Raw genomic sequence first — 22,844 nt, forward strand, 5'->3', positions numbered from 1 at the left:
TGTGTATGACAGTACCTCTATATTATATGATAGAGGGTCTCCGGAGCTGTGTATGACAGTACCTCTATATTATATGATAGAGGGTCTCCGGAGCAGTGTATGACAGTACCTCTATATTATATGATAGAGGGTCTCCGGAGCTGTGTGTACCAGCGCATTACATAACAGAGGAGCTCTGAAGCAGTTGGTAACACTTTACATTGTACATACTTTTCTCATGGGGCACTAATTCGCTCATTCAGCCTCCAATACCACCTCTACGCTGATGACACCCAAATCTATATCTCTTCCGTGACCTCTCTCCTTCTATATTATCTTGTGTAACCAACTGTCTTTCTGCTATCTCCACATGGATGTCCCAACGCTACCTAACGCTCAACATATCCAAAACAGAGCTTATTATCTTCCCTCCTGACGGAATCACTACTTCCCCTCAAATCTCCCTCACTGTCAGTAACACCACAATTTCCTCAGTCTCCCAAGCACGATGCCTTGGTGTCACACTTGACTTCGCCCTCTGCTAGAGGGGCTCTTTAGCAGTGTATGACAATACTTCTATAGTACATGATAGATGGGCTCCGCAGAAGTGTATGAAAGTACCTGTATATTACATGATAGAGGGGCTCCGTAGCAGTGTATGACAGTACCTGTATATTATATGATAGAGGGGCTCTTTAGTAGTGTATGACAGTACCTGTATATTATATGATAGACTGGCTCCGTAGCAGTGTATGACAGTACCTGTATATTATATGATAGAGGGGCTCTTTAGCAGTGTATGACAGTACCTCTATATTATATGACAGATGGACTCCGTAGCAGTGTATGACAGTACCTGTATATTATATGATAGAGGGGCTCTTTAGCAGTGTATGACAGTACCTGTATATTATATGACAGATGGACTCCGTAGCAGTGTATGACAGTACCTGTATATTATATGATAGAGGGGCTCCGTAGCAGTGTATGATAGTACCTGTATATTATATGACAGATGGACTCCGTAGCAGTGTATGATAGTACCTGTATATTATGTGATAGAGGGGCTCAGGAGCAGTGTATGACAGTACCTCTATATTATATGACAGATGGACTCCGTAGCAGTGTATGACAGTACCTGTATATTATATGATAGAGGGGCTCAGGAGCAGTGTATGACAGTACCTGTATATTATATGACAGATGGACTCCGTAGCAGTGTATGACAGTACCTGTATATTATATGATAGAGAGGCTCAGGAGCAGTGTATGATAGTACCTGTATATTATATGATAGAGGGGCTCAGGAGCAGTGTATGACAGTACCTGTATATTATATGATAGAGGGGCTCCGTAGCAGTGTATGATAGTACCTGTATATTATGTGATAGAGGGGCTCTGTAGCAGTGTATGACAGTACCTGTATATTATATGACAGATGGACTCCGTAGCAGTGTATGATAGTACCTGTATATTATATGATAGAGGGGCTCAGGAGCAGTGTATGACAGTACCTCTATATTATATGACAGATGGACTCCGTAGCAGTGTATGACAGTACCTGTATATTATATGATAGAGGGGCTCCAGAGTAGTGTATGATAGTACCTGTATATTATATGACAGATGGAATCCGTAGCAGTGTATGATAGTACCTGTATATTATGTGATAGAGGGGCTCCGTAGCAGTGTATGATAGTACCTGTATATTATATGATAGAGGGGCTCCGTAGCAGTGTATGACAGTACCTGTATATTATATGACAGATGGAATCCGTAGCAGTGTATGATATTACCTGTATATTATATGATAGAGGGGCTCCGTAGCAGTGTATGATAGTACCTGTATATTATATGATAGAGGGGCTCCGTAGCAGTGTATGACAGTACCTGTATATTATATGACAGATGGACTCCGTAGCAGTGTATGACAGTACCTGTATATTACATGATAAATGGGCTCCAGAGTAGTGTGTGTCACCTGTACATTGCATGGCATAGGAGCTCGGATCTGATAGGTTCATAATGCTCTAGAGATTCACTTTCTCATTCACCTGGCCCCATACTATTCAGCCAAGTCACCAGGAATTTTCCTGTTGCAACTAAAATTATGTAATGTATGTGGTAGACCATCTGTATAAAACACTTAGAAACTATTTCATTTGGACTAAGGGTCTCTAATCTTTACTGGAATGACCTCCCTCGCTCCATCCGTCCCTCTAACAATCTGTGCTCCTTCAAACGGGCACTTAAAACTCACCTTTTCCTTAAGTCCTACCAACCATCCACTTAACCTCTCATCTCTTCTGCTCGTCCTCTCCTGACCCCTCTTCTCTCTCCCCTTTGCTTCACTGGCTCCCTTTTGTGCCTGACTTTGTTTACCCTCCCTTAGGATGTAAGCTCTTATGAGCAGGGCCCATCTTCCCTCCTGTCTCCATACCTGTTCTTCCGCTCTGTCTCTAGTGTATCTGCCTGCCCGGAGTTTCTGAAGTACTGGTACTTTGTGTTTATTGTTCTGTACTGTTTTACCCTGTATAGTCTACTGTTTGTGCCGTGTACGGTGCTGCGGAAACCTTGTGGCGCCTTACAAATAATCGATAATAATAATAATAAGTTACAGGTATGGCATCATGGGATAGGAGCGGAATTGATGCTGCACAGTAACATAATAACATAGTTGATGAGGTTGAAAAAAGACACCAGTCCATCAAGTTCAACCTATTTTGGATCTCCTGCGATCCTGCACTTATATTTGAAATTGATCCAGAGTAAGCAACCGCCCATCTGTTTCAATTGTGGAAAATCCCCCCAAACCCAATATTGCAGTCCTATTTTTACCCTATATCCACTACTATCCTTCATTTTAATTAACGGTCGTATCCCTGGATACACTTTTCTGCTAAAAATTTGCCTAACCCTTTCTTAAACATATCTATTGAATCTGCCATCACAACCTTCCCTGGCAATGAATTCCATATCTTGACTGCCCTTACTGTAAAGATCCCCTTCCTTAGCTGGTTGTGAAATTTCCTTTCCTCTAACCTTAGGGGGTGACCGCGTGTCCTGTGTAGTCCTTGGGGTAAAAAGTTCCCATGAAAGTTCTCTGTATTGACCCTTAATGTGAGGAAAGAATAATGTGTTAGGTCTTCAGGTGACCTGTAGCGATGACAATGCCCCATGTAGGTCCAGTTGGTGAGGCTAGTAACACCTTAAGAGAGCAGTGTATACCTTGATATCAGGTGTAATCTGCTTACGGTATCATTATGTTGGTTGCAGAAAGAAATATTTGACATGGCTAGAGATCCAGGTTCCAGACAAAGGACAGCTTATGCATCTACACCAAGTATAGCCACCTACGGTTCCTAATTTCCAGAGACAGTCCCAGGTTTAAAAGATTTTTCAATGGAAATGTTTCTCCATTAAAATATCCCTGGTTTTCAATATTGACCAACTGCACTGTACAGTTACCACCCCAATACAGTGCATATGGAACCCTGTCCATTATACCAAAAATGCAAGACAATTGTAAAATAAAGTGTTACTCAGCACTTAATAAACAATAATTTTAAAAAATCTTTCTTAAACAACCATCATAAAATGGGGAAAAAAGACCCACCCACCCAGTCCCTGTGACTTCTTCACACCAGTGGTCTATCACAAATGATTTTCCATGATGGTCTCTTGTGATATGGGCAGCACAGTGGCGAAGTGGTTAGCACTTCTGCTTCACAGCACTGGGGTCATGAGTTCAATTCCCGACCATGGCCTTATCTGTGTGGAGTTTGTATGTTCTCCCCCGTGTTTGCGTGGGTTTCCTCCTGGTGCTCTGGTGTCCTCCTACGCTCCAAAAACATACTGGTAGGTAATTGGTTGCTATCAAAATTGACCCTAGTCTCTTCTCTGTCAGTGTGTGTGTGTGTGTGTGTGTGTGTGTATTAGAGAATTTAGACTGTAAGCTCCAATGGGGCAGGGACTGATGTGAATGAGTTCTCTGTGCAGCGCAGCGGAATCAGTGGCACTATATAAATAAATGATGATGATATGCCAGACGGTGAAGCGGCGCCATCGGGCTCCCAGCTTTGATAATTTTGTGTCTTCAGCGTGGCAGGGAGAGGAGGGGGGCATTTTATCATTGATATTATTTAGGTCTGTTTTAGTTTTTCTTTTATTCAGTTAATATTTTAAAAGTTTGTTGTTGTTTTTTTTAACATTGGATATGTAGGATTCTCTAAACTAGACAAAGTCACGGGGTATTCCTCCTTTATCAAAGGGCACACAGTCTTTTCCTCCCCAGGAAAGGAATTCACCACCACCCAGTGAAGTCAGGTCTTACCCCTATCGTCTCGCCCATACGCTCTCAACAGATGGCCCTCCACTACTCTCGAAACGGGACGGCTCATCCTATACTTGCATTTAATCAGAACAGCTATTTTCTAGTTGTACTTCACAGTGACAGAAATACCACCATTGCATGGGGTGACCAAAAGTTGGGGTGCGGTGATTCCTGTCCCTCCCTCCTGAGTCCCCCGCTCTGCTCTTCTGGGAAGGGACAGGTGAGATTGTGCAGTGAAGCATGTTTGGTATGTTATGCCCCTGGGGCCACAGGTAATAAAGCAGTCTCGTGGTACCCTCATTTCCATGGTTCATATAAGGTTTGAGGATATAAAATGCATGTTTTTACTCACCTTTGGCCAGTCATATTTTACTGTTTAAAAATAACATCTACCTTGTTGCAACATTTTTAAGCAATTTCCAGTGACACATTTCTAATAAGCAGACAGTGGACACTAGGCCTTACAGTGCAAGAAACCTAAAATAAGGGTCAGCATGCAGCATAACTTAACCCTTTAGATACAGGGCATTAACAAAGCCTGCACCTTGTCACATTATACTATAAAAATATTTACAGATGGTGACAAATACCCTTTATTTGCACTTTCTATTTAAATAGTTAAATGATAACAACACAAAGTTAAAAATGTTTTTTTCTGGTGGAAATAAAATAAATAATGAATGCTTACTTAGCTCCTTTCACAGCATCTGCCAGGGTTCCCGATGTGTGAAATCGCCCCAAACCGAGCGGGTGTCTGTGGTTCCCCCATAAAATGAGCTGGAAGTTCAGGGACTTAGCAGGAAGAGAAGAGTGTAATGCGATATGGGACAGACAGAGAGAGCAAGAAGAGGAGAGTAGTGTATATGTGGCCATCAGAGAAAGCAGAAAGAGAAGAATGGATTGCAGTTTGGGACTGGCAGAGCAGGAAGAGGACTGTGGAGTGTGATATGGGAGCGACAGAGCAAGAAGAGGACTGTGGATTGTGATAAGGGACAGACAGAGCAGGAAGAGGACTGTGGAGTATGATATGGGACAGACGGAGAGAGCAGGAAGAAGACTGTGGAATGTGATATGGGGCCGACAGAGAGCAGGAAGAGGACTGTGATATGGGACCGACAGAGAGCAAAAAGAGGACTGTGGAGTGTGATATGGGACCGACAGAGAGAGTAGGAAGAGGACTGAATTGCGATATCGAACCGAAAGTGAGTGTGGGAAACGGACTGGTATGTGATATGGGGCCAACAGAGAGCAGAAGAGGACTGCGGATTGTGATTTGGGACTGACAGAGAGCAGGAAGAGGGCTTTGGAGTGTGTTATGGGATTGACAGAGCAGGAAGAGGATTGTGAAGTGCAATATGGGGCCAACAGAGAGAGCATGAAAAAAACAACTGTGATATGGGACCGACAGAGCAGGAAGAGGACTGTGGAGTGTGATATGGGAGCGACAGAGCAAGAAGAGGACTGTGGATTGTGATATGGGAGCGACAGAGAGCAAGAAGAGGACTGTGGAGTGTGATATGGGAGCGACAGAGAGCAAGAAGAAGACTGTGGAGTGCGATATGGGAGCGACAGAGCAAGAAGAGGACTGTGGATTGTGATATGGGAGCGACAGAGAGCAAGAAGAAGACTGTGGATTGTGATATGGGAGCGACAGAGAGCAAGAAGAAGACTGTGGAGTGCGATATGGGAGCGACAGAGCAAGAAGAGGACTGTGGATTGTGATATGGGAGCGACAGAGAGCAAGAAGAAGACTGTGGAGTGCGATATGGGAGCGACAGAGCAAGAAGAGGACTGTGGATTGTGATATGGGAGCGACAGAGAGCAAGAAGAAGACTGTGGATTGTGATATGGGAGCGACGGAGAGCAAGAAGAAGACTGTGGAGTGCGATATGGGAGCGACAGAGCAAGAAGAGGACTGTGGATTGTGATATGGGAGCGACAGAGAGCAAGAAAAGGACTGTGGATTGTGATATGGGAGCGACAGAGAGCAAGAAGAAGACTGTGGAGTGCGATATGGGAGCGACAGAGCAAGAAGAGGACTGTGGATTGTGATATGGGAGCGACAGAGAGCAAGAAGAAGACTGTGGAGTGCGATATGGGAGCGACAGAGCAAGAAGAGGACTGTGGATTGTGATATGGGAGCGACAGAGAGCAAGAAGAAGACTGTGGATTGTGATATGGGAGCGACGGAGAGCAAGAAGAAGACTGTGGAGTGCGATATGGGAGCGACAGAGCAAGAAGAGGACTGTGGATTGTGATATGGGAGCGACAGAGAGCAAGAAAAGGACTGTGGATTGTGATATGGGAGCGACAGAGAGCAAGAAGAAGACTGTGGAGTGCGATATGGGGTTGACAGAGAGCAGGAAGGTGGGTAAACCTTTGTATTTTATATTCTCACACTACAATGAAAACTGCATTTAAGACTTTGAGTGGAGTTACATTGTTATTTAGTGCAAACAAACATTCCGCATTGGTTATTTCAAGTCAAGTGGTTTAATTTAATAATGGAGTTATGTAGTGTACTCTTCGTTGTTCTCCGAGTTGTGTAGGGGACTGCAGTACCATGTATCATGGGTCTTAAGTAGAGAGGTCTCAATGTTATATATCTCCTCTATTACATTACATGTTATTGTCCGGCTCCAGCTCCATTATATGTTAGACTGGGACGTGCCCTTTTCACCTTCTATCTCCGTGTGCGGAAGAATCTGATAAATTGAGTGAATCGCATCCTTCTTTAATAATTATCCACCAAATGGGTTTATTCTATATCCTGTGTGACATCTATTGTCCTTATATATCAGTATGGAGGGAAGGTTTCCCCCCTGTTTTGTATTTATTGTGTAATAATATCATCCTGGAGCACATTCCTGTAGCCCTTTCTCATGGGGAATTTATAGGGTTGGTGAAACGCAAACACAAACAGCCTCTAATCCATTATGTGACACTTACGTGTTCAAGGGCAAAAAACTAAACAAATAAACTTGGGTGGTGCTATTGAAGTTTTGGGCAATAAAGCAACCTTCTGTGTGGACAATCCTAGTACTAGACGATGTTAATCAGCCTGCATCACTTAAAGAGGACCTGTCTCCTAAACATACATCCTGTGATGTATGAGAATGCAGCCTAGCAGGTCACTGGTGAAATCACTGAGGCATGAGGTAAGAAGTGCCTTGTGGCTCAGTGGTGTCATTGGTTCATAGTGAATTGGTAGGCTGGATAATGGGTCAGTCCACTTTATTATATAACACACTGTCACCCTGCATACACATGTATATTATTACAGAGAAAGCGATAATAATGGGGACTCCACACTGCAAGGTTCATGCTGCTTTGTGAATTTATTTTTTCTTTTTTTTTTGTTTGTTTAAATGTTTCCACTTGTGCTCCTGCCAGTTATCATCCAAAAAGACAATCACAGCAGCAAGATGGCCAGTTCCGGATTATAAAATCATTTACATCAGATGTTTTTTCTGGTCTGAAACCACAAACATTCCAGTATGACACTGCAGGAGCCAGTACAGCAATACAGAGCGGAACCGTTTGCATAGTATTAAATGAACAAACATAATGTTTTATTTACAATTAGTATTATCTAGAATTAAAAAAGTATGTAAAAATGGGTGAACCAAAAGATTTTCTCCCTCAGTGCTAAAAAAAAAAGCCGAAATAGCATAGCAGACTTTTTAGCATAGATAGAGGAAAATCATTTACAGAATGGACAACCAATTGTATCATTATATATATATTTATATATATATCTTTTTATATATTTATATTTTTTGCCTATTTTTACACCTCCCATGCTGCTAAGTACAGAAAGTAGAACGCACATTTGTGTTTATAATGAGACATTTGCTGAATACCACTCACATCAGGGAGTAGGATTTTTACACTGTGATAATGCTTGTAAATATATCTTAGCTGTTACATAGGGACATAGAAAGCAATGGTAGGTGGATCATTCATGCTACAAAGTAAAATACTCAGTTCGCCATCTTGTGGAAACAGATGAAATGAGCAAATTTTAGCCGCTCATAATTCTCTGGTCACTCGCCCAAATTTCTGTGACCTCTATGCCATCTTTTTTCCTTTATTTTTTCGGCGGGTGGAGGAAATCCTACTACTTATTTTTTCCAACTTCTAAATAGGGTCTCAAATCCCAACATATACATGTTTTACTATCCTGCGCAGCTGTCAACCAGTGTTTAAAGGGACAACATAAATAGGATGTGTGCATATGTCATTGATCCGCCGAGATGGGGTGAATGCTGTCACATATATAAAGATCATAAGACACAGCTTTCAACTGAAATGACCATTTGGTGTCAACGGGAGACGTGCTGGAAATAGTGTCCATGTCTTGTAGGGACCCCAATGCACTTATTGCTCTCATACATGCGCTGAATGGCAGTGGAATCATATGAGACAAGCCCAGTATTTGAACTTAGAAAACAAGATATAGAAGATACTGCTCTCTGGTTGGTCTTTCAGATTGTAAAGGTAATATGTATGATGAAATGTATGACAACAAATACATAATTGGTGGGGGGCAAATGTCTTTACCAGGTTACTGAACTCCATATTCTATAAAACAGTACAGCTTTGTGGTTATAAACTATATAATTATGGAATTTTTATACAATAAGTGGTTCATTTACCTCCACTTTTATAGTGTCCCCTTCAAAAATCTGTTGGTAAAGGATATTTTTAAGATTTAGTGGGGGGGGGGGATTCAATTAAGCGGAAACTGCTGTCAGAGCCGTTAGCGGCACTTTGCTCCAAATTGAATTCCCCTAAATGGATGGCATCCAGTGATAGATATACATGTATTTAATAGAGTAACCTGTGGATAAAACCCACGAGAGAAGCAGGTAACTCAGGTACTGTCTGATATCATCTAATGATATATTATATTCTACATACCATGACCCCTCAGGGTCCAGTACAGTTAGGCTGTGTAGCATTGTATACTATAATACAACTAACCTGTGAGATGATTTTGTATCACTGACAATAGCTTACATTGTATGATTATTATTGCTGACACTACCCAGGGTCCAGGAAAGAACCATTCTGGTAAATTATTTAGATAAATGTCGAAAAATATATATTTTTTTTCTAAGTGAGTAGTGGAATTACACAAAGACCCTACTGATTCATACTTGGCATCAAACAAAATTTAAAAGGCTCAATATTATCCTTTCTCTTTGGGGGGATACACATTGAAGGTTGTAGTATCGCTTATTGCTACGTGATCTTACCCCACAGCATCGGGGTCTTCTCATGTTACGGTTAGATGCTTTGGATTTATCTTGAGAAATGATTACAGGTTCTGTGTACAGTGATTCCCTTTTAGTAGTAAACCGTGATTAAGGGCCTGATGCTGCGTTGGACGTAATTTGTGTTTATAAAAGCCGCCTATAAAAAAACAATGTATTTATGTCATATGTGTCACACTCTGCACCAGACTTACATACACCCGCATACACAAACACAAAACCAGGTCATAAGGACAAAATGTTTGTTTACATTCGCTATCAGACTTGATATAATACAGCAGATACATGTTGTGTAGTTACTCCATGTAAGTCTTATGCACCTATCAGCTTCAGAGGTGACTCAGAAGCATCTAGGGCCAGCGACTGTCATCATCAGCTTGTGTCTGTGCGCTAGTCTGCCTCAGCCCCATTTGTGGGAACACTCCCTTATCGTACTCAGCCTATGTTAGACCGCCCTTCCCTCCCGGTTCAGCCTCTACATAAGGAGGCACAAGTTTCAGATGAGCTAAACTCAGGCATATCTGTGTGCTCTCTTTGTGGGTATGCACAGTGCAAATTTTGGGATTTCTGAAACACAAACTGGCGTACGTTCAAGTTGGCATCAGGCCCATAATCTCTAGGTATAAAATTGTAATTGCGGTAGAGTTTCAGGAAACTGCAATATGTATTCTCAATGAACAAGAAAACTAGTGTTTAATCTGGGTGAGTTTGCCAGTTTTAAGGCAGCAATGGACGGACCCGCCACCTGTATAATGTATACAGGCAGCGGGTCGTGGCTCTGCCGCCTTAAAACCGGCATTATCATTCTACCAGTCGCCACCTTTTCTGTACTCGCAGTTTATACCTGCCGTCCATAAGAAGTGTCAGAGATATTGTGCATGTAAATTATGGTATGTCTATATTTACTCAATGTCGCACTTATACTAATCGGGCTTTATAAGTCAGTGTAACTGTTGTAGGGATTACTGTCTCTGGGAAAGTGACTACCACCGTCTAATCTATAGTCTGTACAATGACCAAGGGATATTTTTACTAAACTGCGGGTTTGAAAAAGTGGAGATGCTGCCTATAGCAACCAATCAGATTGTAGCTTTCATGTTGTAGAATATACTAAATAATAGATAACTAGAATCTGATTGGTTGCTATAGGCAACATCTTTACCTTTTCAAACCTGCAGTTTAGTAAATATATCCCCAAATGTTTCTTCATCTCACTGAATTTTTACTTTTTTTTTTATACAGATCCTGTTTCCATCATTTGAAGAAAAGCTGTTTCTGCTCCTCTTTCTGGATATTGTCATTGGGCTAAAGCCACAAAGGTGATTAAATACTTATAAGCTAAGTAGTGAATGAGAACTCAGATTATACAGATGCTCAGCACATTAGACATAAGTGTAGCAGTTCAATTGTTCTTGTGGCATTAGCTTAAAATGTAATTGTCTGCTGTATTTTGTAGAATATGGCCTATTGATGATAGGTGGTTTCTGCATGACTATTAGACAGACTACGCAGACCCTTACTCCAAACATCCATTAATAAGCAGGAAATACCCACCCAAATTTAATAATGTAACTTTAGTCAATGTATGAGAAGATTTTGTTATTTTTACTTATAGCTGTTAACTGGGAGTTACTTTTTTGCAAAAGCCTACAAAATATATATTTTTAATGACACCTAAAACCACTGTTTTGAATGTACCCGTAACATTGTTTCTTCTCTTTAACACTACTGGTTGTTAGGACATAGAAAGACTGACAACAGCATTTATAACAATGAAATGTGCAAAAATGGTGCCTGTCACACACACTGTTTTCAGTGAATATCTTATCTGACATAGAACGGACAAAGCCTAGTGAATAAAGATGGTTATTGCATGCTGTGTCAGTGGGTGTGTGCATATATTAGGCAATTATTGCATATAAACATATATATGCATTTTTCATATTTAATACCAAGATGGCTTCAAATGACTTTCATCAAACAATCTGAGAATTTCTGCCTGTGCAGGAGTTACGCTGACGGCAGAAACATTATCACATTTTCTTACCTAAGCAGACATCAATTAACTCAGGGCAAAAACCGACTCAATTACAGTATTAATTATAATACCAGAATTTAGTATAGCTCTGTCATAAATATTTTCTGTGGGAACTTTAACCCTTAATCAATTGTTTTGTCCCAACATTTTCTTCTTTGCTTCTCAGTGTCTGGATTGGACTTGTAAACAGGTTACATTCATCTTTCAGGACATAAATAACTAAAACAAATCTGGAAATTGAAATAAGACAACCTGCCAAAATATATTGTATTCTTTGAGAGTCTCTCTAGGATTTCCCAAGAAAAAGAGCTGAGCTGTCTAGTACAGAAGCAAATAAAGAGCATGTTGTAGTAGATGGCCAGTCTAGTTGAGAACACAAAGGGAATTATTGCTATTATAACAACCCCCTAACGGGGAAAATCATGGTAAAAACAATCTCTGTTTTTACGTTATCTCTTATTTGTCATATTTCCATGGCAGAGGTGCCATTCAGACATGAAGGAATGTCCGTCCCACTCTCCAGCCACATCGCACTTCAGGTTGTAGTAATGGAATCGTCTGTGGAATACAGAAATAAACATCGCTTTTTCGTGCACCCTGCTTGCAGTAAGTATATTATTTTTTGTGATATTTATCTTTTTAACCTCATATATTTTCTCTTTAGGGAACACATATTCCCTGCTCACATGCATGCATAAAGGGTTTGTACACAGATTTAGAGACTAAAAGTGCATTTACGGGAGGGGTGTTCTGCTACCCCTGCTTGTGAAGATATGCCAAAGTACACATTTCTTCTGTGACTTATATGAAGGGATTTATACATATATACAGACATCTCTCTCCTATATAAATCTTTCATATATGTTTCAGTTCCGCTGTAGTGATGGGTGGGAATCCACTGTGCAAGTTGAGCTTTGCAACTTTAAAAAAAGAAAAGAATCGTAATCCGCTAGAAAGGATTCAGGTCGTTGCCAAGAAGCAGTTTTGTGGCTCATGTATCAGTTACCAGATAAATACTGTTGACTGGGGAAAAGTTTCTTTTTTTCCAGTCTGCCCCTTGCATGGAAACCCCCAGAAGCATATGTAAAAAATAAAATGAAAAACCCAGCGATTGAGAGAAGGGATCGTAAGTGTACATTCATGCAGGAACATGGTTGGTTGGGGACAACATGGTGCCATTCCCAGCGCTGCCAAGACACCGAACTTCTACCGCCGGCATCCAAGTGTTGAAACATCTTTATTGAGCCAGACACAGGTATTACTTGTTTTGATGATTATGAATTATTAATTTGCTGTTGCAGTGCTGTCTCCAGCTAAAGGGAGGTCTCCAGGCTATGTATTGGACTCCCGGGGCTGGAAGAGGTAGCTGATTTGCTTGTCTCTGTGGTGAGATTTATCCCGCTGTCAATTGCATTGTTGTTCTTGTTAGGTGAAGGGGGCTGGCTGGAGTTTTGTTTCAGGGCAGGGTCTTCCTCCAGGTCTGTGTCATCGATAAGAGGGATATGAGGCTGAGAATCTTCTATCTTAAACTCTGGATGGGTCATAAAATTGTGAATGGAAGTCCGAGAGTCCGGTTTTTCTAAACCTTCATAGAGAGAGCTACGGAATGCCTTCACGACGCGGATCTGTGATGGGGAATTGGGAAAGAGGAGAGAATGAAACAGAAGCGGCATAAATCATTCACAAGACAAAGAAGGAAACAGCTAATGTACAATAGGATGCCCCATTATGGAGCGCATAGCAGCTCTTGGTTAAGGGCAGAGCAGGCAGCACAGCAGAAGGACAAGCAGCTCAGTGTTGTGCTTTCACGTTAACGAAATATGTATCTTAGAATGCATGAAAAAGAAAAAACATTGGGGACACATTTGTAAGACAACCCTTAATAAATAGGCCACATTATAGGGTAGGAACCCGGAGGTGGAAATCATTCAGATGTTTTTTGTTTTGTTTTTTATTGGGGGGGGGAGAGGTTGGTAAAACAGAAGCCTATTTGGGGTCCGAATAGCCAAGAAAGGCCAGCTTTATTCAACAATTTACAAGTACAACAAAAACCAAATATCAGACATGGGAACACTACAGACGGAAAAAGCACAAAACAACACTGGCACAGTTAGATGAGAGAGAAATAAACCAGTGGGCATCTCCTATTGCATGGTTGCTCCAAGAGATCATGTAAAGAGTAAAGCTGATAACAATGGCACTGAATAGGCTCCTTGTGGTCTCAAGGACTGGAAGCAAGGCTTTATAGGAAGCCTTTCAGGAAATCACTTCAACATTTGCTCATTATAAAACAAAGAAATGCTCTGCAATGACCAGAAATATACATGCTGCACACAGGCGCAATTAATCAAAATACTAATAACAAACAGTCCATCTCATGTTGGCATGAAATGTATTTAATGTGGATGTCAAATACCACTCCAGGGTCCTACTGGAGCAGTAAAACAAATAATGATACTTCATTTGGTTGTTCATACAGCGCGTTTATTTCCAAGTCAAGAACATTGCAGCTTCCCAAAGTCCCTTATTGAGATTCCACATAACTAGGAACCTGATGATCTCTGTGAAGTAACCTCAGAGGAAGCGAAGTAGGATACATGGCAATGAAAGCAAATGTAAAACATGGCAGCCACCAGCGGACAAGTAACAAACACATGCCACATGACACGGAACCACAAGACACAAAGAACTGGCACGCCAAGGCTACACTTGAAGGCCTGGATAATGTGAAACACTGAATGTTTCATATGTAACTTGTATGTCTATAAGCGGTTTTTGCTCTTTTTGTCATGCATAAATAGGTAAACACTCGAGTATAGGCCCAATATTCCCTCCAGCAACTGTGATAAATTGTGTCTGTTCCACCCACTGCACCCTCTGTCCCCAGACTCCAGACCTTACCTAATAACTGATACTATAATGTCACCACCCTGGGTCCTATCCTCTCTTTAACCCTTTCCTGGTGCAAAACACTAGGCGATAAATGAGGTGTGTAACAGGTAGAAGCTCACTTCTTATTTTCTATAGGTCGGGTACAAATATCCTTCGTACGACTGGATCTCAAGTAAATCATCCTGAAATCAGATGATCACTATGGAAACATGTTATTATTGCACTAGTAAAAAAATCCACCACGCCTGTCGCACAAGCATTACGTAAATGTGCTGTTCTCAGACCTTACAGCGCTTAGTCTGCGACTAGTTGGCCACATTTAGGGGACAATATGAAAATATCTCTTGCACCATCCACCAGCAACATTTCCAGCTTAATGTACCACGTCTACAAACTGATCCGTGGAGGCGACAGAAGAACGAGCAGCTCAGCATAGTTTATCTAATACTGTAAATCTTTAGTTGCCAGGTAACAGTGACATTGACAGACAGGGAAAGACAGGCCCCTGTACCAATGGGAGCAGAGACAACAGCACATAATGAGAAATATACGGCTTGGGACATGGATACTACAAGACAGACATGGAGAATTATAGTCTACACAGTGCTCTTCTGTCCCGACAGCTGCAACAAATAACCACACGAAGATCTTCATCCGAGCGGTAATACTGACAGCGCTGAGGAGAAAGATACATTCACTTTGTGTCATACAAGACGCACTGTACACATCGTTATGTTCTGTGTTTATTACTGGACTGCTTCGGCCTGTGTACCTGGAATGGTAACGTACATAGTCCGTGGGGTTTGAACCTAGAAGAATATTTGTATTAGATGAGCATTGCATTGTCTACCATTTCTCTGGATATCATATATTTGTTTCTAAATACTTGCTGCCAAATTTCAGAGAAAGTCCATCTCTGGTAACTTACTTGGGTGGAATAAATTAGTTGGATGTTATATTATGATTATAGAATAATAATAGAAGGGACTCTTGTATGTATTGGCTTGAAAACATTTATATTGCTGTTGACCAGCAGAAGAGATACTGAAGAACCAACAATATAAGGTTTATACTGTATACTGACACGTGAGAGTGTTTGATATCGGTCATCGTGACCTAGTCGATGAGTTGCCTACAAAGGAGCATTAACCCTTTAACTGTCAGACAGAAGATACTTTGCTACCCCTTGGCAGAACAGGAAAGACAGAATCTCAGTTAAAAGTCCCCAAAAAGTTAAAAAATATCTCCAGTTCTCCCTTTATTATAGGCTTCATTCTCATGAATATTGATTCAGGCCACCCACACTGGGTGTAGATGACATCCTATCCTTCATCGATTTGGGGCAGTGGAGAAGTTATAGTTAAATTATTGGCTTGCAACCCTAGGTAACAAATGCGATGTACAGATTTGTAAATTTATATACAGCAGCATCAGTGATATTACAGCAAGTTTTCATGGACATAATTAACATGCTGGACTTTGCTATTTCAGCTGCTTTCTTGTCTTGGAAGGCACTGGAATTGGGCCCTTTTACCTTTGAGTTTAGTTTATAAAACAATCCAGCAATCAAAGGTATAGATTGATGTGTCTCGAAATTCAGCAACTTGGCAAAATCCAACCAGAAAATAAGTCCATAAATTACACCAGGAGGACCCTGTCCTGTACTATTCTAGGGGTGTCTGCGTAGAAACCTGTTGGTACCCTGTTATTTTAATGACGCACAGCTGGATGTTTTGGGCATATACTCGAATGTTTACCCTTGTAACTCTGAGTCACATTCAATTCAGGCTCAAGGTTAAAGACTCACAACCTCCTTTTATTTCACTCTCTCTCGCTAAACCTTGGTCCCGTGTTCTCTAGCCCTCTGAGAAAGACAAACAGAGTGGAACAGGTTTAGACAGAGAGCAGAGCAGCATGAAAAGTCACGTAAATCGCTTTTCAATTACATTTAAAGCTACGTTGGGTAATTAACATTACTTTAACATTCCCAAGAGATGCCAACTGTATGGAGTGTTGTTTAGTGACAGGAAGGAGTTAAAGCTACTTCTTCGTATCAATATTTGCTCTGAAAACACATGGACCATTTAAGTCAGTGAGATATTATCTCCTTGAGTAATGAATGTGAATGGAATTCAATCTGAAAACCAAATAACTCCTTCCAGTGACAGATCTTTCAATTTGCCTAACTTGGTAAGCATGGGACTCACACTAAACCTGCAGGAGACTGGAGTGTGGTGGCAGAGGTACATGTAAGGAAAGAAGGCAGCAATTACCCTACTGGACCAGGATACGCACTGATACCAGGATATGTTCTAATCTAGGATCTGTCCTAATTCCAGGATATGTTTTAATTTGAGGACATGTTCTAATTCCAGGATACGACCCTAATCCAGGATATACTCTAATTCTAGAATATGCTCTAATTCAAGGATATATCCTAATTTCAGGATACCCTGTAATTCCAGAATACTCTCTAATTCCAGGATACGTTCTAATTTCAGGACACGTTCTAATTCGAGGATATGTTGTAATTCCAGGTTATATAATTCCAGGATATGCTCTAAATCCAGAATCTGTTCTAGTTCCAGGATATGCTCTAATTCCAGGTTATGTAATTCCAGGATATGCTCTAATTCCAGGATCTGTTGTAATTCCAGGATACACTTTAATTTCAAGATATGTTGGGATTCCAGGATATGTTGGGGTTCCAGGATATGCCCTAATTCCAGGGTACACTCTAAATCCAGGATATGCTCTAATTCCAGGTTATGTAATTCCAGGATATGCTCTAATTCCAACTTATATAATTCCAGGATATGCTCTAATTCCAGGTTATGTAATTCCAGGGTATGATCTAATCCCAGGATCTGTTCTAATTCCATGATATGTTCTAATTCCAGGATACTCTCTAATTTCAGGATCTGTTCTGATTCCAGGATATGCTCTAATTCCAGCTTATATAATTCCAGGATATGCTCTAATTCCAGGTTATGTAATTCCAGGGTATGATCTAATCCCAGGATCTGTTCTAATTCCATGATATGTTCTAATTCCAGGACATGTTCTAATTCCAGGATACTCTCTAATTTCAGGATCTGTTCTGATTCCAGGATATGCTGTAATTCTAGGTTATGTAATTCCAGGATATGCTCTAATTCCAGGTTATGTAATTCCATGATACATCCTAATTCCAGGATCTGTTCTAGTTCCAGGAAACGCTCTAATTTCAGGATCTGTCCTGATTCCAGGATATGTTCGAATTCCAGGATCTGTTCTAATTCCAGGATATGCAGTAATTACTTAAATTGACCACTTTCATTTTTAGTGAATGTTTTGGTCCCTTTTTTGTTCCAAGGACTTCCATGTTGAAATACTCTGTTAGGGGTTTTAGGGGCAGATCAAGGAAGGTTGGCCATTAGGGAAATGGACAGGATTTCTAGGTATATACAACTACCACTAAGTTGTGTACAACTCCTGTCCCTCCCTCTGGTCCTAGTGATTGTTATATATATATAATTAGTGTAATCCGGGTCATGATACTGTGTGTTGTGGGTTATAATTGCTTGGGTTTGTATGTGGCACATTCATGCCAGGGATAAGAATTGGGTTTATTTATGGAAGAATAATGGAAGAGATAGGGATTGGGTCTATGGGAGAATGATAGCAAGGATAGGGTCTATCTATGGGAGGTTGTTGCCAGGAATTGGGGTTGGTTTATCTATGGGAGGTTGGTGCTAAGGGCAGGAATTGAGTAAATATATGGGAGAATAAAGGCAGACATAGAGCTTCTGTTTTTGGTAGATCGATGTCAGGGATAGGGTTTGGGTTTATCTATGGGAGGTTAATGCCAGGGATATTGATTGGTTTAGCTATGGGAGGTTGATGCCAGGGATATTGATTGGTTTATCTATGGGATGTTGATGCCAGGGATATTGATTGGTTTATCTATGGGATGTTGATGCCAGGGATATTGATTGGTTTATCTATGGGAGGTTCATGCCAGGGATATTGATTGATTTATCTATGGGAGGTTCATGCCAGGGATATTGATTGGTTTATCTATGGGAGGTTGATGCCAGGGATATTGATTGGTTTATCTATGGGAGGTTGATGCCAGGGATATTGATTGGTTTATCTATGGGAGGTTGATGCCAGGGATATTGATTGGTTTATCTATGGGAGGTTGATGCCAGGGATATTGATTGGTTTAGCTATGGGAGGTTCATGCCAGGGATATTGATTGGTTTATCTATGGGAGGTTGATGCCAGGGATATTGATTGGTTTATCTATGGGAGGTTGATGCCAGGGATATTGATTGGTTTAGCTATGGAAAGTTGATGCCAGGGATATTGATTGGTTTATCTATGGGAGGTTGATGCCAGGGATATTGATTGGTTTATCTATGGGAGGTTGATGCCAGGGATATTGATTGGTTTATCTATGGGAGGTTGATGCCAGGGATATTGATTGATTTAGCTATGGGAGGTTGATGCCAGGGATATTGATTGGTTTATCTATGGGAGGTTGATGCCAGGGATATTGATTGATTTAGCTATGGGAGGTTGATGCCAGGGATATTGATTGGTTTAGCTATGGAAAGTTGATGCCAGGGATATTGATTGGTTTATCTATGGGAGGTTCATGCCAGGGATATTGATTGGTTTATCTATGGGAGGTTGATGCCAGGGATATTGATTGGTTTATCTATGGGAGGTTGATGCCAGGGATATTGATTGATTTAGCTATGGGAGGTTGATGCCAGGGATATTGATTGGTTTATCTATGGGAGGTGGATGCCAGGGATATTGATTGGTTTATCTATGGGAGGTTGATGCCAGGGATATTGATTGATTTAGCTATGGGAGGTTGATGCCAGGGATATTGATTGGTTTATCTATGGGAAGTTCATGCCAGGGATATTGATTGGTTTATCTATGGGAGGTTCATGCCAGGGATATTGATTGGTTTATCTATGGGAGGTTGATGCCAGGGATTTTGATTGGTTTATCTATGGGAGGTTCATGCCAGGGATATTGATTGGTTTATCTATGGGAGGTTGATGCCAGGGATATTGATTGGTTTAGCTATTGGAGAATGATGCCAGGGATATTGATTGGTTTATCTATGGGAGGTTCATGCCAGGGATATTGATTGGTTTATCTATGGCAGGTTGATGCCAGGGATATTGATTGGTTTAGCTATGGGAGAATGATGCCAGGGATAAGGATTATGTAATGGGCATGAAGTTTAAACAATGTTTTGCACTTTTGCATCAGAGGTTTATGATGTCACTGAAGGTGTGCGTACTTATAACCAATGAAAGCAGGTTTGTTGGTCACACATCTTCACACACTCACACAGCCCACCACTCAATGATTAGTGGGATCACATGTCCACCTACTTTCCATAGGTGACCTGTGTAATGCTGTCATTTGTAAAATAGATCTATATGTAATGTTATTTTACCTGGTAGAAATGTTTCCTCCTTGATATTTCTCTACTTGTATAGGTTATTGTTATCTAGGTGTTTGGATGCTTTTTCAGTAATATACATGATTTTCCTCACCGCGTGTGCTTACCATTTAATATAATATTGTACTTAATATTTGATTTAACTACTGCTTAGGTTTATTTAAAGTGTTTACTTGATATAGTTCATAGCTATTTGCATTGAGTGTTTTACGTTGGTTGCGTGGTGTTGCTTGAAATGGATTATTGGCTATATAAGATATGTCAGTGCTGTTAATCTGCAGAACCTGTAAAAAAAGAAGTCAGGGGAGAGGAAGCAGCTCAGATACTGAATGATAACAAAATGCAGAGATTATTATGGAGAAAGAATAATTAGTATAGGATTGGATTGTGTCACCACAGTAGGGTCAGATATTTGGCTTGTTGCCCTGCAGCAATAAGCTGTAAATCAATCACAACATATTGTGTAGTAGAGCACTGTATATAATACAGTATATATATATATATATATATATATGTGTGTGTGTGTATATGGGGGTGTATGTATAGGTATATGTTCATTTGTGTGTTTGTATGTTATGTGTGTGTATGTATCTGTAACTGGACATCCGTGGGTCCTATGCCAACGTTTTGTAAAGGCTTCCACACATACATGAAACAGACATTTTCTCTCCGCTTCCGGCTTACTGTAGTTCCCTCTACTGATCTCTTCATGTTTGCTGTAATAGTAACAAATAGGAAGCAGACTAGATGATCTTTAATCACAGGCTTCCTTTTGGTTACTACAGCAGACACTGTCTGATCACTAGCGGGAGCGATGAGAAAATGTCTGTAGACATACTGGTGATATGGGCAGTTCTACCCCTGCGTACATGTGTATGTATAAGTATGTATTTATGTGTGTGTGTGTGTGTTTATGTGTGTATGTATAAGTATGTATTTATGTGTGTATGTATAAGTATGTATTTATGTGTGTGTATGCTTGTGACACAGGAGATAACGGCATAGGAACAAGGTGGTCCGTTCCCTGCTATATGAGCTGTAACCCCTGTTTGTATGGCCTATATCTAACATAAGACTCATAAAAGGGGTGAAGGCATCTGCATGTTCCAGCCCATAATTCCTTGCTGTAGGGTTGTTTTCTCAGTTTTGGCTTTGTGGGGGAGTCTTTTGCATTTAAGATTCTTATTTCATTTTTTAAAGAATGTTCTTATTGTAAAAATCTCCTCTAGAAATGTTTTGTAGTGAGAATGAATGAGTCAGTATCTGTGCTGCTTTCCTCACAGGAGGGGTCCGGAGTGCCCTGCAGGCCAGTTGGCATTTCTCTGGATGTGAGGCAGTAAGAATACACACTCACGCCCTGCGGCTGATGCGCTGGTAGGAGAAGAAAGAGCATTGCATAACGAAACATGACTAGGGCTAGGAATATTGGTTACATCCTGGTTCTGGCTCGTGGTGGAGGACTGTCTCCTCAAAGCCCCCTGAAAGGAAGCCCCGCTCTTGAAAGTATTCACTACTTCAATCTGTAACGGAGGAGAAAATGAGACAGGTTTCTTCAGGACTCCATGCAACAAATGACGAAAATGATATAAAAAACACACAGTACAGACAAGACACAAAACACACACAGAAAAAGGCAACACATGATGTGATACACAGCTGTACAGTATAATACATTCATATAATATATCCAGCACAGTATAATACACCCATATAATATATCCTGTACAGTATAATACACCCATATAATATATCCTGTACAATATAATACACTCATATAATATAGTCTGTATAGTATAATACACCCATATAATATATCCGGCACAGTATAATATACCCATATAATATATCCTGTAGAGTATAATACACTTATATAATATATCCTGTATAGTATAATACACTAATATAATATATCTTATATAGTATAATATACCCGTATAATATATCATGTACAGTATAATACACCCATATAATATATCCTGCACAGAATAATACACCCATATAATATATCCTGTATAGTATAATACACACATGTAATATATCCTGGACAATGTTCTATATAAATCTACTAAAATATGTTGTCTACAAATTGAAATACTTATATATTATAATGTATCCTGTATGGTGTGATATATGTCTAAGCTATAATGTACTATATACAATACAATGTAGTATATACTCTATACTTCTGTAACCAACTATCTCTCTCTCTCTTGCTATCTACACATGGATGTTCATTATCAAACGCTCACCATGTCCATAACAGATCTTCTCATAGTTATATTTCTCTGTTTACTCATGTCATGTGTGTGCTATATATGTACTCATATGTAATCAGATGGGAGGTCATTTTGCAAAGCGCACAGCAAAACAAAAACATTTAATTAAATAAAGCTTTCCGTTGTTCTCAGACAACACTGCCCATTTTCATTTTACTTATGGCCTCTATCAATCATGAGGGTGAGGGGACATTGGGACACACGGTACTTTGTATGTGAAAAGAGTTTTATGACTTTCAACAGAGTGTGTGTCTCCACTATGGGATCTATGACTTGCACTGCAGACTTACCACCTGAAAATTTAAAAAACAAAAAGTCTAGGCTGGTTTCCACTATGAAAGGGAGATCAGGAGTATGGGGTCCAGCTACTATAGTGAAACGTAACTGGTCAGCACATGGCCTCTCAGAGGCTACCAGCTATCCCCGGCCTCTCAGAACCTATCGGCTATCCATGGCCTCTCAGAACTTACCGGCTATCCCCCGCCTCTCAGAGGCTACCAGCTATCCCCGGCCTCTCAGAACCTACCAGCTATCCATGGCCTCTCAGAACTTACCGGCTATCCCCCGCCTCTCA

The 22,844-nt window shown here is 40.5% G+C and overlaps 1 protein-coding gene and 1 long non-coding RNA gene across 31 annotated transcripts in view; one reads left to right on the plus strand and one right to left on the minus strand.

Annotated features, from left to right (window-relative positions):
- Positions 1–22,844, plus strand: part of LOC142099950 (uncharacterized) — a 58,836-nt gene that overhangs the window by 23,110 nt on the left and 12,882 nt on the right. For 2 of the 4 annotated variants that reach the window (XR_012678641.1, XR_012678643.1), the window contains exons 2-4: positions 10,834–10,910; positions 12,110–12,235; positions 21,278–22,406. This is a non-coding gene — a long non-coding RNA (uncharacterized LOC142099950). Of the gene's footprint in view, positions 1–10,833; positions 10,911–12,109; positions 12,885–21,277; positions 22,407–22,844 lie in introns of those variants that run through there. The other 2 variants (XR_012678642.1, XR_012678644.1) reach the window with 2 other exon arrangements.
- Positions 7,632–22,844, minus strand: part of ATP2B2 (ATPase plasma membrane Ca2+ transporting 2) — a 266,349-nt gene continuing 251,136 nt past the window's right edge. For 12 of the 27 annotated variants that reach the window (XM_075183938.1, XM_075183934.1, XM_075183930.1 and 9 more), the window contains 2 exons: positions 21,428–21,514; positions 7,632–13,254 (listed from right to left, as the gene is read on the minus strand). In XM_075183938.1, coding sequence (XP_075040039.1) covers positions 12,943–13,254; positions 21,428–21,514 — 399 coding nt within the window. In that variant the 3' untranslated portion in view covers positions 7,632–12,942. Of the gene's footprint in view, positions 13,255–16,328; positions 16,386–20,522; positions 21,515–22,844 lie in introns of those variants that run through there. The other 15 variants (XM_075183952.1, XM_075183943.1, XM_075183942.1 and 12 more) reach the window with 8 other exon arrangements.

Source organism: Mixophyes fleayi, chromosome 8, assembly GCF_038048845.1.
Source record: "Mixophyes fleayi isolate aMixFle1 chromosome 8, aMixFle1.hap1, whole genome shotgun sequence".
Classification (NCBI taxonomy): Eukaryota; Metazoa; Chordata; class Amphibia; order Anura; family Limnodynastidae; genus Mixophyes; species Mixophyes fleayi.